At 51.7% G+C, this 13,266-nt stretch overlaps 1 protein-coding gene across 33 annotated transcripts in view; it reads left to right on the top strand.

Moving 5' to 3' along the window:
* The window catches only part of APBB2 (amyloid beta precursor protein binding family B member 2), a 375,701-nt gene that overhangs the window by 357,231 nt on the left and 5,204 nt on the right, over positions 1 to 13,266 (top strand). For 27 of the 33 annotated variants that reach the window (XM_032631917.1, XM_032631906.1, XM_032631916.1 and 24 more), the window contains 5 exons: positions 3,936 to 4,050; positions 6,610 to 6,697; positions 7,347 to 7,430; positions 9,094 to 9,209; positions 10,800 to 10,979. In XM_032631917.1, coding sequence (XP_032487808.1) covers positions 3,936 to 4,050; positions 6,610 to 6,697; positions 7,347 to 7,430; positions 9,094 to 9,209; positions 10,800 to 10,979 — 583 coding nt within the window. The remainder of the gene's footprint in view (positions 1 to 3,935; positions 4,051 to 6,609; positions 6,698 to 7,346; positions 7,431 to 9,093; positions 9,210 to 10,799; positions 10,980 to 13,266) is intronic. The other 6 variants (XM_032631927.1, XM_032631911.1, XM_032631926.1 and 3 more) reach the window with 3 other exon arrangements.

Raw genomic sequence — 13,266 nt, 5'->3', positions numbered from 1 at the left:
ACCTCAGAGTTATTCTGGATTCTCCTTCTCATCTCCCACATCCCTCAGTCCTGCAGCCACCCTTCCGGTACCTCTTACCCGTCTGTCTTCTCCACGCTGCTCTCAGGGAGGCTAACTCAGCCTTGCCTCTTCCAGCTGTTCGAGGCTGGTGCCTTCCTTGGCTCGTGGCCCTTGCGCCGGTTCTTTGACTTATAAGGAAAGTGCCTCCTCCTCTCCCCTTGTAATTGTGTTGGGCCCACCCCAGATAATCCAGGATAACAGCCCCTTCTCAGGATCCTTCACTTAATCCCGTCTGCAGAGTCCCTTTTGCCACGTAAGGTAACCTATTCACAGATTCTGGGAGTGAGGACGGGAATATCTTGGGAGGGTCATTATTCTGTCTACCGCTGCAGCCTTTTTCAGAAATCAGGTGCTGAAAAGCCAAGGTTTATAAACAACCAGTTAAGAGGTGTTTGGATTTCTGTTCTGAACAATGATGAGATTAACTCAGCCATATATTTCATTGCACACAAAGGAAGTTGTCCGAACTGTCTGTGCTCCAGGTCACAGGGAGGTCTTGCAAATCCCCGTGTTTGAGGCTTTCTGCTCTTTTAGGGTGACTTGGGATATGTTTCATGGGAGTAAAACAGGAGAGACACGCAGATCTCCTGACCCCCGCAGTGAGGAGAGGAAGGCACTTGCTTTCTCCTGGGAGGTTAGTTCCCGGCAGATTTCTGCTTCCCTGATCCGTTAGCCTGGTACCTGGGAGGGAACGGGGAAAAGACAAAGCTGTTTAAAAAAAAAAGTGTCAGAATCCCCCAAACAGAGCCTGAGGCTGCTGAGCTGCCCTCTTGAGATGTGGATTCCAGATGGTTGCCTTAGGCGTTAATCACTTTCTCCTGAGCCAGAAGAAAATGAAGATTAATAATTTTTTAAAATTACTGCTAAGGGGTTGCATCTGAAAGAGCAGAGGGCACAGAGCTGACGTTTGATGGGAGCTGATTATTGATCAGGGCCTGTTTGGTCCTCCGTGATGGTGACCTTGCACTTGCTACACTTGTAAGGCCGACCAGCTGTCACGGAGAGCAGGATGGATCTTGGAAGCTTACATCATAGGATATCAGAGCCAGAAAGGGACCTTGGAAATCATGTTCCATCACTTAGAGATGAGGTTTGACTCCATGCCCAATGTTGTACAGCTCAGTGGACTCCGGAATGGGACTAGCAGTTGGGTCGCCTGGATCCTGATCTGTTGCCCTCTAGCTGTCCCTGCCTCTCTCTGAGTCTCAGAGAGGACAGATGGAGGTAAGATCTCTACAGTAACTACTAAAGGTAGGGCGTAACGAGCTGTAATCCTTTGTGGTGCAGAATACAGATCCTGTCGGCATTCAGACACAAGCAAGGTGCTGGGGGCCGGAGGGCCAGGCAGGCTTTTGAGCTGGGCCGTACAGAGTAGGTAGAGTAGTGAGCTCCAGATGGTACAGGGAGGCCAGTGGTCACCAGGCCAGGCAAGGGGAGGTACCGTGAGCGGAGGTGGAGCCCCAGCTTTCTGGAGCAGAGGGGAGAGCTCCTTAATTGGAGTAAGGATGCTGGAGGAGTTGGTGGGACAAATTTCGGGACTCCAGAAATCCAGACAAAGGTCTTTGGACTTTCTGTGGGTGACCCCAGAACTTCAAAGAGATTTGGCCTCAGGAAATGAGGACTGAACGTGGAATTTTGAAGAGGAAGAGTTGTGCGTGTCGAGACACTGCCTATATTACTGTAGGAACCATCCAGGAAAGAGAAGTAGCCAGAAGGAGGCGGGCCAAAAACAAGACTGCCTGCCCTTGAGCATGTCTCCAAAAGTGATGCCTTCTCGTCGTCGTCGTTTCCTTTTTTTTTTTTTTTTTTTTTTTTGCGGTACGCGGGCCTCTCGCTGTTGTGGCCTCTCCCGTTGCGGAGCACGGGCTCCGGACGCGCAGGCTCAGCGGCCATGGCTCACGGGCCCAGCCGCTCCGCGGCACAAACCCGCGTCCCCTGCATCGGCCGGCGGACTCTCAACCACTGCGCCACCAGGGAAGCCCTCGTCGTTTCCTTTTTGAAGCAATATGCTGTCTCGATGGGGGTTGAGACTAGGATGGAAAGGCCTCAGGAGCACAGTGTGGAAAAGGGCTCTGCTCGCCCCCAAAGCCTGGGCCCAGCTCCTCACCCAGAACCCCGCCCTCAGCCCACTGTCACGGCACCCGTTCACACCTCTGACCACTAGCCAGCTTTCCTGCCGGGAAACAGGGGGGACGTGCTGCAGATCCCTATGCTTGAGAGAGGGGGCGCTCCGTACCAATTGTGGCCGGGCCCAGACTGGGTGTTGGGAATGGATAAGGCTCAAATCGTCTTCACGGAGCTTCGAGGTGTTGTAGGGAAGACAGAACTCATGAGCAGATAGATGCCCATGGTACCCAGTGGTGAGTGCTGTGCGTACGGGGAACACGGCAGCACCCGGCAGGGTACTCACCCAGCTTCAGCTGCGTCTTCACCCGAGGCCGGGGCATGGAGACGGTGTGAGCAAAGGCAGGGAGGCGAGACCCACCTAGGGTGCCTGAGTGGTGGCAGGGCTGGCGAGGAAGGGGTTGGCTTCAAGACACTGTCAGGAGGTAAAATCGGCTGAACACGGGGGTTGGGTGTGAAGTGCCGGGACCGGCGGTGGGAGCATCAGGAAGTCCCCCCGGTGCTAGCATGGAGGACACCAACTGCCGTGGAACGTGAGGGCGCAGGGGAAGGTGGAGCGGAGCAGACCCGAGGGCAGGTGTGCACAGGCGGAGGTTCGAGTGCCTGTGGGTAAAGATGCCCCTGGCCTGGAGCCGCTACGGGATGGCCTGGGGCACAGCAAGGCCACAGGGCAGGCTTTCTGGCCGGGCCTTCACAGTGAACAGTTGCCTCCATTGGATAGACTGCTGTTCCTTCCCAAAGAAGCCAAGTCTGTGTTAGGGAAAAATCTATCCCAGTCTGTGAGAACACCACCAGCTCTTACCTTAAGAGAAGTAATTAATAAATTCATCCATGGTTATATCTACAGACAGGGATCCTGGCTTAGCAACACGTGCAGAGAAAATCACTGTGACCCCTTACCAGATGGGTCAATCTGAGCATCTCTTTTTCATAAATACTCTGATCTTTTAAACCACTGTCCTCAATAACAACTGAGACATTTAGTTGTGTGGCGTTATTCTCTTGAAGCCAGGTCGTGTCACGGGCACGGTATCCTTCCCATCAGTAAAGCAGATGCTGAAATCCGGCACTAGCGGCACGCTCACCCTGGCGTCTGAGCTGCTGAAATCCGGCACTAGCGGCACGCTCACCTCGGCGTCTGAGCTGACGGTATACAGGGTGATGCTGCCGCCGTCGCCCCCGGCCCTGGAGTGAGAGGTGTGTTTAGCAGAATCAAGTGCCTGTGACCGGACTTCAGTCTGTGGCGTCTCTTTGTGTCCCCGTGACTGTCCGTCAACTTACTCCGCAGCTGCGGACCAGATCCGGTCTCTGGGCACACGTTTACACATCAGAGCCTGTTGTTTTGCTTCTGCTACACACGACTGTAGCCTCACTCATGCAACTTCATGCTCCTCTCAAGCCTGTCTTCTGTTTTGTGATCATAATGTTTATAACCATGATATTTGCTGTTACTCTAGGCAGAAGGTTCCTGTAAAGTTCGGTTTTCAGTAAGCGTTGTTCATGAAGGTTCCAGGAGCTCCACAGGCAGGGTCCGGGGAACGCTGTAGTTATTTTACTCAGAAATGAATTCCTAGGATCCATACAACTGTTCCCCTGTTTGAGGTGGCTGTTGACGTTTGTTTATTTTTTTAACCACTGCGTACTGTGTTTACCTCTGACGTGCTGGCTGCTCACTCAGTTAACATTCATCACTAGAACGTGTGTTGTGAAGGTTCCTCATTCTAATGTACCGATAAACTTTGTTTGCACAGAGATTTTGCTTATGTAGCAAGAGACAAAGACACAAGAATTTTGAAATGTCATGTATTTCGATGTGACACACCAGCAAAAGCCATTGCCACAAGTCTCCACGAAATCTGTTCCAAGGTAAGGTGGGTCAGGGCACAGGGGTCCGCCCTGCTCCTTTTTCCCCCGCCCGCCACTCAGCAGGGAAGGGCGTGTGGAAGGACGGGGGAGTCGGCACGTTGACCTGCAGGTCGAGCTGCAGGGGCAGCAGGCCGACCGCCAGCCCAGCCAGCGTGGTTAATGCTCTTTCTGCGTGTCAGGCGTACTCCACCTACAAAAGGAGTACGGCCTTGGTGCCTTCCACAGTCCAGGGGGTCTAATAGGTGGACAGCGGCGTGGCGGAGGAGCTGTGTATCCCGAGCTCAGCTGGAAAGCGGGGGCGGGGAGTCAGGGCAGCTTTCCCAGGGCGGGGGCCACCTGATCTGAGCCTGGACCCGGGAAGAAGGGAGCGGGGTACGAAACCAGCAGGGGTGTCTGTGGAAGTGCAGGCGGCCGGGGGTTGCCGTGAACACGTGCTGACGTCTCAAGGCACACAGCGGCGAGGCAGGGCCGTGGTCACAGCCTCAGAGTCGCCGCCTTACCCCACCCCCTCCAGCAGAGCCCATGCCTACGTGCTCATCCCGCCCTCTGCCCGGCCTTTGTACTTGTCAGGACACGGCTCTGTGATGCAGCGGCTCTGGCTGCTGCAGAGCCCTCCCTTGTGTGGACCTCCGTGTGTTTACTTGAGATATGTGGCCTGTAGCAGAGGAGAGAGGTTCCTGGTTTGTCTCTTTGCTGGGCAGCTTTTGCGATTTGGAGGCGGTTGGAGCTGCGCGCTGTGCCTGGAGGGCTGGACACACGTGTCTGTCATCCAGCCTTCCTGCTCCTGACTTCCTCCTTTGTCCAGAGTGCCCCACCCCGTCGCTTCAGCCACTTTCGGGTCTCGCGGCGACCAGGCTCCTAGCCATTTTCTCCTGGCCACGCTCTGCTTGGTTCCCCCGAATGAACCAGTGTTCCACAAGGGAGTCGACAGAGGACGGACCGTGGCCACAGTGTCCTTTGACCTCCAGGGATACATAGTTAATGTTCTCAGCAATCCCATTACCTGCTGGCCTGTGTTCCACTAGTGGGAGCCAGGTCTCCAGGACGCTGTCCCCAACTTCCTTCAGCCAGGCCTTTCCACGCCCCAGACTTACTGCTTGAATCTAAACACAGGACTTTGCCGCCCCCTGTGTTAATGTCACCTTTCCGGTTCCGGGCTGGCATCGTTACCCAGCCTCACTCCCACAGGTCCTCCCGAGCTCGCCAGGCCCAGGTCACGGCCACCTCCACAGCCCAGCCTGGCCTCTGCAGCAGGAGTGGAGCAGCTGTAAGCCACAGTTCCCAAGGGAAGGGTAGGGATGGGAGCTGCCCCGGCCCCAGAATAGCGCAGCAGTCTGCCGCTCTGACCGAATGACCGGGACCTGCAGGGTGGGTGCTGGTCCGGAGACCCCGCGTCCACCCCAGCCCGTGTGCACGTTCCTGCTCGGGTGGCACTGGGGCAGCTGCTGCTTGTGCAGCCCTGAAGCATGCTGCGCTCCCGGGTTTCGTTTCCTCGTTCGTTCACGCAGCAAGTGTAACCGAATGCTGCTTACGTGCCAGGCACTGTCCTGAGGAGACAGCGGAGACCAAAAGAGAAAAAAAATCCTTGCCCTTGTGGAGCTTATATGCTAGCGTAAAGCCCTCAGAACACAGCCTGGCCCAGAGTCAGTGCTCAGTGAAGCTTGGATTTTACCGTCAGCAGCCCTCCTGCCCGCTGACCCAGGTGCAGATCTGGAGACGGGCAGAGTGGAGCTCCGGGGGAAATGACTTGTTCCATTTGGGATGGAAAGCTCGGGCAGGGGATGAAGGTGTGAGTTGCTCTTGCGGTCATTGAAGGTGGCTTCTTTGAGTCCCTAAACCCACAGCACTGTGAACAGGGGTGCGAAGTGATGACTGTCAAGTGAAGGAGATGTTAGTGCCCCCAACAGAGGAGAGGCACTTAGAAAGACGGCTGACAGATTTAAACAGTGTGACCATAATACCAACAGCAATAGCAGCTAATATTTCTGAGTGCTTGTATTTACTGTCAGGACTGAAATTATTTTATTATTAGGGACATAAATATTATCATCCACGTGTGCAGTGGAGGAAACGGGACAAGAGGGCAGGTGACTGGCTCAAGGCCACTTACCGCTAGTAAGTGGCGGGCATGGGATTTGAACCCAGGTACTCTGTCCCCAGAGCCCTGAAAAGAGTCCCTGAGAGTGGCCACGTGGAAGCAGCAGGGGGAGTCCATTGCCCTGTTTTCCACCGACCGCTGTGGGCCGGGAGGTGTACGTGTGACCGGGGGGGTCGTGCGGTTTGTTGCGGTAGAGGTGGGAGCCTGGTAAATGGAAGAATGAATTCCGAACAATCGGGAGACTGTTAGTTACTCTGAGGAACAGTCATTCACTATTCTCCCCAGAGAAAATGGGCACAGTTCTCAAAACGTGCGGCTCCGAGATGGGGGTGAGGAGTCAGGCAGCAGACTGAAGCCAGTTTAACTTGGAAGTGAAGTCAGCGCAGACACTCCACTGGCTGGAACAGCTGAGGACACGGGGTCTGTAACCGTGAGCCAAAGCTGTGTTTTCTCTCCTTCAGATCATGGCCGAACGGAAGAACGCCAAAGCCCTGGCCTGCAGCTCCCTGCAGGAAAGGGCCCACGTGAACCTCGACGTGCCCCTGCAAGGTAGGTCGGCGCCCCTGCTCCTTTGCCTGGCGCTCTCTGCCCAGGTCACAAAGCGCAGGGTCTCGGATGGCTCCCTGGTGTATCTAGTCTCCCTCAGAACCGAGCTCGACTCAGCAGACCCGGGCCGAGCCCGCACTCGGGACCTCGGGCGCGGCTTAGAGCTGATTTTGTGTCAACAGGGTTAGGCATCAAGGGCCAGGATGAGTTTTATTGTTGTTGGACAAGATTAAAGTATCTTTAGTGCTTTTGTAATTCATGTACAGCCTGGGGTAAGGGTCAGCTAGTTTAAAAATATGTGGGTTGCTATTTTGGGGAGCTCAATTTAGTCATTTTTCCTGTCTCTGATTTTGCCCTCTGTGATTAAATTTCCTCAGGGCATCAACCTCCCCTAATAAATAGAGCACCCAAAGCTGCTACTTAGCTCACATCCAAGAGAGAGTCACAGCTTAACACACACATTCCAGTTCCTGCTTTCGAATGCTTTCCTACCTAGAAATGAAAGGTGAATGGGATTTTGATTGACAGCCCCAGTGTCTGGTGGAAGAAATGGCTGTTCTTATAGCATGATTGGCACACTGACCTCTAGAAACACAGGACGTTATGTGTCTGTTAGAACATTGAGAAAAATGTGTTGCTTTACTCCCTGTAGTAGATTTTCCAACACCAAAGACTGAGCTGGTCCAGGAGTTCCACGTGCAGTACTTGGGCATGCTACCTGTGGACAAACCAGTCGGTATGTGAAACGTGCATCGTCTTTCCACTTGGCAAGCGTTTGGGAGCTCATGAGAGATGTTCACCCTCCCATGGGGGTGGGGTCTGCTGTTGCACTCCTTGCCTTGTCTCGAATCGGACCCTCACCCTGTCACCAGCCAGAGCGCACAGACAGTCCTGATCAAAAGATCAGTACAGGACAGGCTAAGCTCCTCGGATGCATGGTCCCAGAATACAGGGACTTGAACAAAGCGGACCTGATTTCTCATTCACTCACAGTCCAGAGCTGCGTGAGCCAGGGCTGTGGAAGGGCCCTGCCCCCAGAGATGGAAGCCTCGGTCCTGAACTGAGGCTTCCATCTCTGGGGCCAGGGTGCCTGCTTCAGTCCTTGTCACGTGCTGGGCGGGGAAAGGGGGCTGAAGGAACCCTCCTGCTTTCCTGTTAAGGTGTGACCCAAAAGTGCACACAGCAGTCAGCAGTCAGCTCACATCTCAGGGGCAGACTTCAGTTGCTTAGCCATACCAGGCTGGAAGGAGGCTGAGAGAGGTAGCCTTTTCCTGGGTTAAAAAACGGCTGTGGGAAAATCAGAACCCTCACATACTGCTGGGGCGAATGTAAAATGGTGCAGCTGCCCTAGAAAACAGTCTGGCAGTTCCTCAAAAGTTAAATAGAGAGTTACCATTTGATCCAGCAGTTCTGCTCCTGGGCTTTGTATCCAAGTGAAACGAAAACATGTGTGCACATAAAACCTCGTACACGAACGTTCACAGCAGCGTCATTCATAATAGTCAGAAAGCAGAAACAACCCAAATGGCCATCAGCTGACGAATGGATAAATAAAATACACTTCCAGACAGTGGTACTTCATTTGGCAATAAAAAGGAATGAAGTGTTAGACATGCTGCAGCATGGCTGGACCTTGAAAACATGCTGCTGGATGAAAGAAGCCAGTCACAAAGGACCGTATCCTGTACGATTCCATTTATATGAGTGGAGTAGGCAGGTCTCTAGAGATAGGGCTGGATGGAAATGGAGGGTGACTTCTGAAAGGTACGGGGTTTCTTTCTGGGGTGATGAAAATGTTCTAAACCTGATGGTGGTGATGGTCGCACACCTCTGAATATACTAAGAACCGTTTGAGTTTTGCACTGTGAGTAAATTGTATGGTATGTGAACTATATCTCAGTAACGTTCTCCCACCCACCCACCACCAAAAGCAGCTGTGGGAACACCCAGCCAAAGAGCCCCATCGAATAGCACATGCTATTCGTGTCCAGGGGCCGCCCAAACTTGGCCTTATTTAAGTGACAAAGTACAATGAAAGGTGATCAGGGTAATCTGGCAGATGCTGGCTTCTGTTGGGTCCCCTTTTTCAAGGTTCCTTGCTTAGGAAAAGGTAGCATTTGAATACTGTTTATACACTCGGAGCTGGGGAATCTTTGTGGGGGGGGAGGACATCACACACTGCTTCTCTGGCGGTTCTCATGACCCTTCTTTCTGTTGAAAAAGCTGGCATTTCTTTTCTTTTGAGCAATGAAATGCTCAAGTGAAATGTCTTGTCTGGGGCTACAAAAAAAAAAAAAAAAAGACCAGTCTGCGCATAGGTGTTACTGGGTGATTTGGGCCCACGTTTGTGATTCAGAAATAGCTTTAGGACCTTTTTCAGTTTTCCCTTCCATCCACAGGAATGGATACCCTGAACAATGCCATAGAAAGTCTTATGACCTCGTCCAGCAAGGAGGACTGGCCTTCGGTGAACATGAATGTGGCCGATGCTACTGTGACTGTCATCAGTGAGAAGGTGAGAAGCGTGGCAGATGGAGTTGGCCTGTCGAATACAGTGAGGTTTCGGATACAATAAGCTTCCATGAAACTTAGACGCGTGCCAAGGCTTGGCCTCTGGGGAGTTGTGCTTGCTTGTGATTAAAAGAGCCTACCTACATTAAAAAAAGAGAGAGAGACATTTTGCCCTTTGTGCCTAGATCTCTGCACACCTCAGAGGCTTCTATTCTGGCATTCCGCATTCTTCCTTCCTACAAAGCCTGGGAGGTTGGAATCATTTGCTAGACGTGACTGTGTGATACTAGCAGTAACTCACTAATGGGGCTTGGTTTTCTGGCCACTCTCCAGGCTCCGGTATTGACTGGGCTGTTATCTGGGCTTGGGACGCAGGAGATGCTTCTGTGGTGGAAGGTCCTGTGGTAGCAGGGACCACTGGTCATCTGGAGAGAGGCCAGCATTAGCCTCAACACAAATTATCTCAACTTTGTGGCTGAGGAAACTGAGGCACAGAGAGGTTAAGTAACTGCCCCCAGGCACACAGCGAGAAGTAGCAGGATCAGTTTTCCATTCTGCCTCTGTGAGGCATCTGTCATGGAAAGACTGAAAGTCCTTGGTCTACTCTTGCTTCTGTCCACTAGCAGCTCACCTTCAAGCCCAATTCAATTTCTAAAGAGGAGTGAGATGCTCACTGACCCTGCCTGCCACTCCAGCCTGTGCCGCTGGATTTTCTTCAAGTCTGCAAACGTGGTGCTTCTTCCTACCTCAGCACCTTTGCAAGTGCGCTGCTCCTTCTGTGCTCTACCCCTTTGCCTTCCCACCCCCTACGGAGATCTCAATGTAAATGTCATTTCTCCCAACAAAACTTCCCAGCCTCTAAGACCAGCTTAGCTTGCCTGTTAATCAGTCCCACAGCACCTGAGTGAATATTTAATAAGTCAAGATGTTAGTGAGCCAGAAGTCAGCATTTTTCTGGATGTATTTACTAATTTTCAAAAATTGCACATGGCTGCTGCAAAGGATGTGGTGTTCATAAGAATGAATTACAAACACGTCTTAACTCGGCACCATATGGATACCAGTCTGTGAAAAGGGGGGGAAAAAAAAGTATTTGGCAACTTTTTGTTTTACACAGTTTTAGATAGAAATCTGATTCAATGTGCTGTTTAGTTGAGGAAGAAGACCTGGATATAAAGAGAGCCCATGGCTCCTTTCCTCTTGGTGCTCTGGGGTTTCTGGTGGGTTTGCCTGGGCAAATGGGTTCTGAGTCACTGTACAGGCAATACGGAAAAAGTATACATGACATTGTTCCCGCCCACAGTGAAGCCACGGGCTTGGAGCCGAGCAGACAGAGTCCGGAACACACATACCCAGTCGCAGTGTGGTTCAGAGCCGATTAAATGCCGGAACGAGGCACCCACAGCAGTGAGGCCTCTCCAGACACATTTAGAAACTTGCCTTTCTAGAAAACTACAGTCCTGTCTAAATTCAGTCTGGCTGTATATTTTTAGACACCATTTCCTCTGTGCAGCCACTCCAAGCGGATTCTATGACTTAAGGTCCGAACGTGTCTGTGACTTTGGCCAGAGCTGCTGAATGGCGTCTCTTGCAGAATGAAGAGGAGATCCTGGTGGAGTGTCGGGTGCGATTCCTGTCCTTCATGGGCGTCGGGAAGGATGTGCATACGTTTGCCTTCATCATGGACACTGGGAACCAGCACTTTGAGTGCCATGTTTTCTGGTGCGAGCCTAATGCCGGTAACGTGTCCGAGGCAGTGCAGGCTGCCTGCATGGTGAGTGAGCCCGCTGCAGGGGTTCGACCCTCGGGCCCCTGCTTTTGTTTAATATGCCGTAAATTAGAGCAGAGTTACTGACTTAAAAGAAGCCAAGTCTGATCTCTAAAGTAATGCCTTGCTGTGTGACACCCTCACTCCTGCGGACAGAATCAATCGTGACAAGCACTTTGCCGTCTTAAGAGGCCAGGACACCTGAAAGAAGCAGGACTGGATGGAGCCAGGTTCTTCTGTAGAGACTCCAGGAACACTGAAAGCAATGATCTTCAAAACCACGGATTTGAGGCCTCTTAGTTCTTGATCCCTAAGTAATTTCAGTGTGTGATCAGGAGATGCTGGTCACGCGTGAGTTGGTGCTGTTTGGAACCAACTCAATAATTCTTTAAAAATTCAGTGTATTGAATGGTTTTTATTTTAGGTAGTTGGTCTAAGTGCATTGTTCTTACATACTTTGTTTATATCTATGAACTCTATTCTTACCACAGCCCTGTTAAGTAGTTCTCTTTTATTTATAACAAAATAGAGGCTCAGAGGAAAGGACAGGCCCCAGGGCAGAGCTGCTAAGTGACAGAGCCTGTGTTCACCCCCGAGCCTCCGGGTAATAAAGCCAGTGCTCTTTGTACCACATATATGACTTCAAACAAACAGAAACACCTTGTCATTCATTCTGCAAATATCCTTTGAGCTCCTGTCATTCCCAGCACTGGGAAAGTTCTAGTAAGAAGGAGGGAACCGTTTGAATGTAGACATCCAAGCCTGGGCTGCATGGTGTATTCCAGCAGCAGGAGGTAGGGTTGCTGGAGCCGAGTGGGAGGAGGCGAGGTCCATGTCCATGAAGGGCCTGTGATCTCATGCCAAGGTGTGCCCTTCAGCAGAGATTGTTAAGCAGGAGAGTGTGTAGACCACGTTAGGCTTTAAAGCATACTCCAAAAAAGAGAGAAGAAAACAAAGTGGAGGTGGGTTGAAAGGATGGGGCAGAGGTGGGGAGATGACCAGGAGGCCAGTTTACTGGTCCTTGGGAGAGTTGCATCTAAGCCAGGAGTGGCAGTGGGGAAAAGACGGGAGCAGGTGATGGAGAAACACCTGGCTGGCAATGAGGAATGCTGAATTTGAAGCACCTGCACTTCATTTAACTCAATCCACCATTTGTAGGCTGGACTCTGGGAAGTTCAAGTAGGAATAAGACACGATTCTTGCATTACGGAGTTTAGGCCTGTGGGGGAGACGGGGAAACCAGAATTCTATTATGGTGTGGAAAGTGCTCTAAGTGAAAGTGTAAGACTGCACTGGATGGAGGAGTGACTGGGAGGAAGAAGGTGGCCCTGAAAGCGGGTCACTCACCAGGTCTGTGGTGAAGGAAGCACGCCGTTGAGAGACTTGCTCGTTTGTTGGGGGGTTGGGGAGATCCTCACAGTTTTGAGGCTGAGGGAGATGAGCCAGTAAAGCCAGATTGAAATAGGGGTCATATTTGTAGTTGGGCCAAGGTCTTGGTGATAGATGAAGGGCCTGGGGTTGGGTTAGAGTGCTGCTTGGGTTAGAGTAACTTTGAGACCAGCCAGAAGATGCGCGGAGTCCAGGAACAGGTGGAGCTGAGGGCGGTGGAGGGCGTCCTCTGTTTCTTTACAGACAGTACACTGCTAGTTAGCCAAGAGGGAAAAGGACGAGGTGGGCGGATGGCAGAGGCAAAGGTGGGGAACGAGAAGAGAGCCAATTCGCTTTTATTTTAAAAGGCACCTTTGAAACGGGGTGGGGGGGGGGGGAGGAGGGGAAGGGAAGACCTGTGTTGTGCACTTATCATCTGGCTTGGTTCTCGCCACAGTCCTGTGTTAGAGTGCAGTTTCCCCTCAGGTGCTGCAGGGCCAGGATTCTAACTCAAGTCCACCTGCATATAAAGGACCGGGGCTGGGTGGAGGGGAGCAGCGCGGTGAAGCAGTCAAGATGAACCTCCTGACCAGGCGTAGGGATTTGAGATGGGATGAAGGGACTGTGTGAAGAAAACAGAAAATGGGAGAGTCCAGCCAAGCAAAAATCGATGGTGACTGTTGAGGTATTTTGTGAAATTGTAAAGGATCGTTAACAGATGGTTTTAGTCATAAAATGAATGGCTTTCAGCCTTAATTATACATTTTAAATGCTGATGGCAATTAAATAATTAGCTTTATCACTGGTTACAGTTTGTTCTGATTCCCAGGCTCATTTTCTCTCCTCTAGAAACAATTTCTACTCATTTGTTTACTATTTTAATTGTATTAGGGCCACCAGCTTAAGTGACTCAGCCAATCCACCA

This window comes from Phocoena sinus, chromosome 5 (genome assembly GCF_008692025.1).
Source record: "Phocoena sinus isolate mPhoSin1 chromosome 5, mPhoSin1.pri, whole genome shotgun sequence".
Lineage (NCBI taxonomy): Eukaryota > Metazoa > Chordata > Mammalia > Artiodactyla > Phocoenidae > Phocoena > Phocoena sinus.
This window is presented reverse-complemented; position numbering and strand designations above follow the sequence as displayed.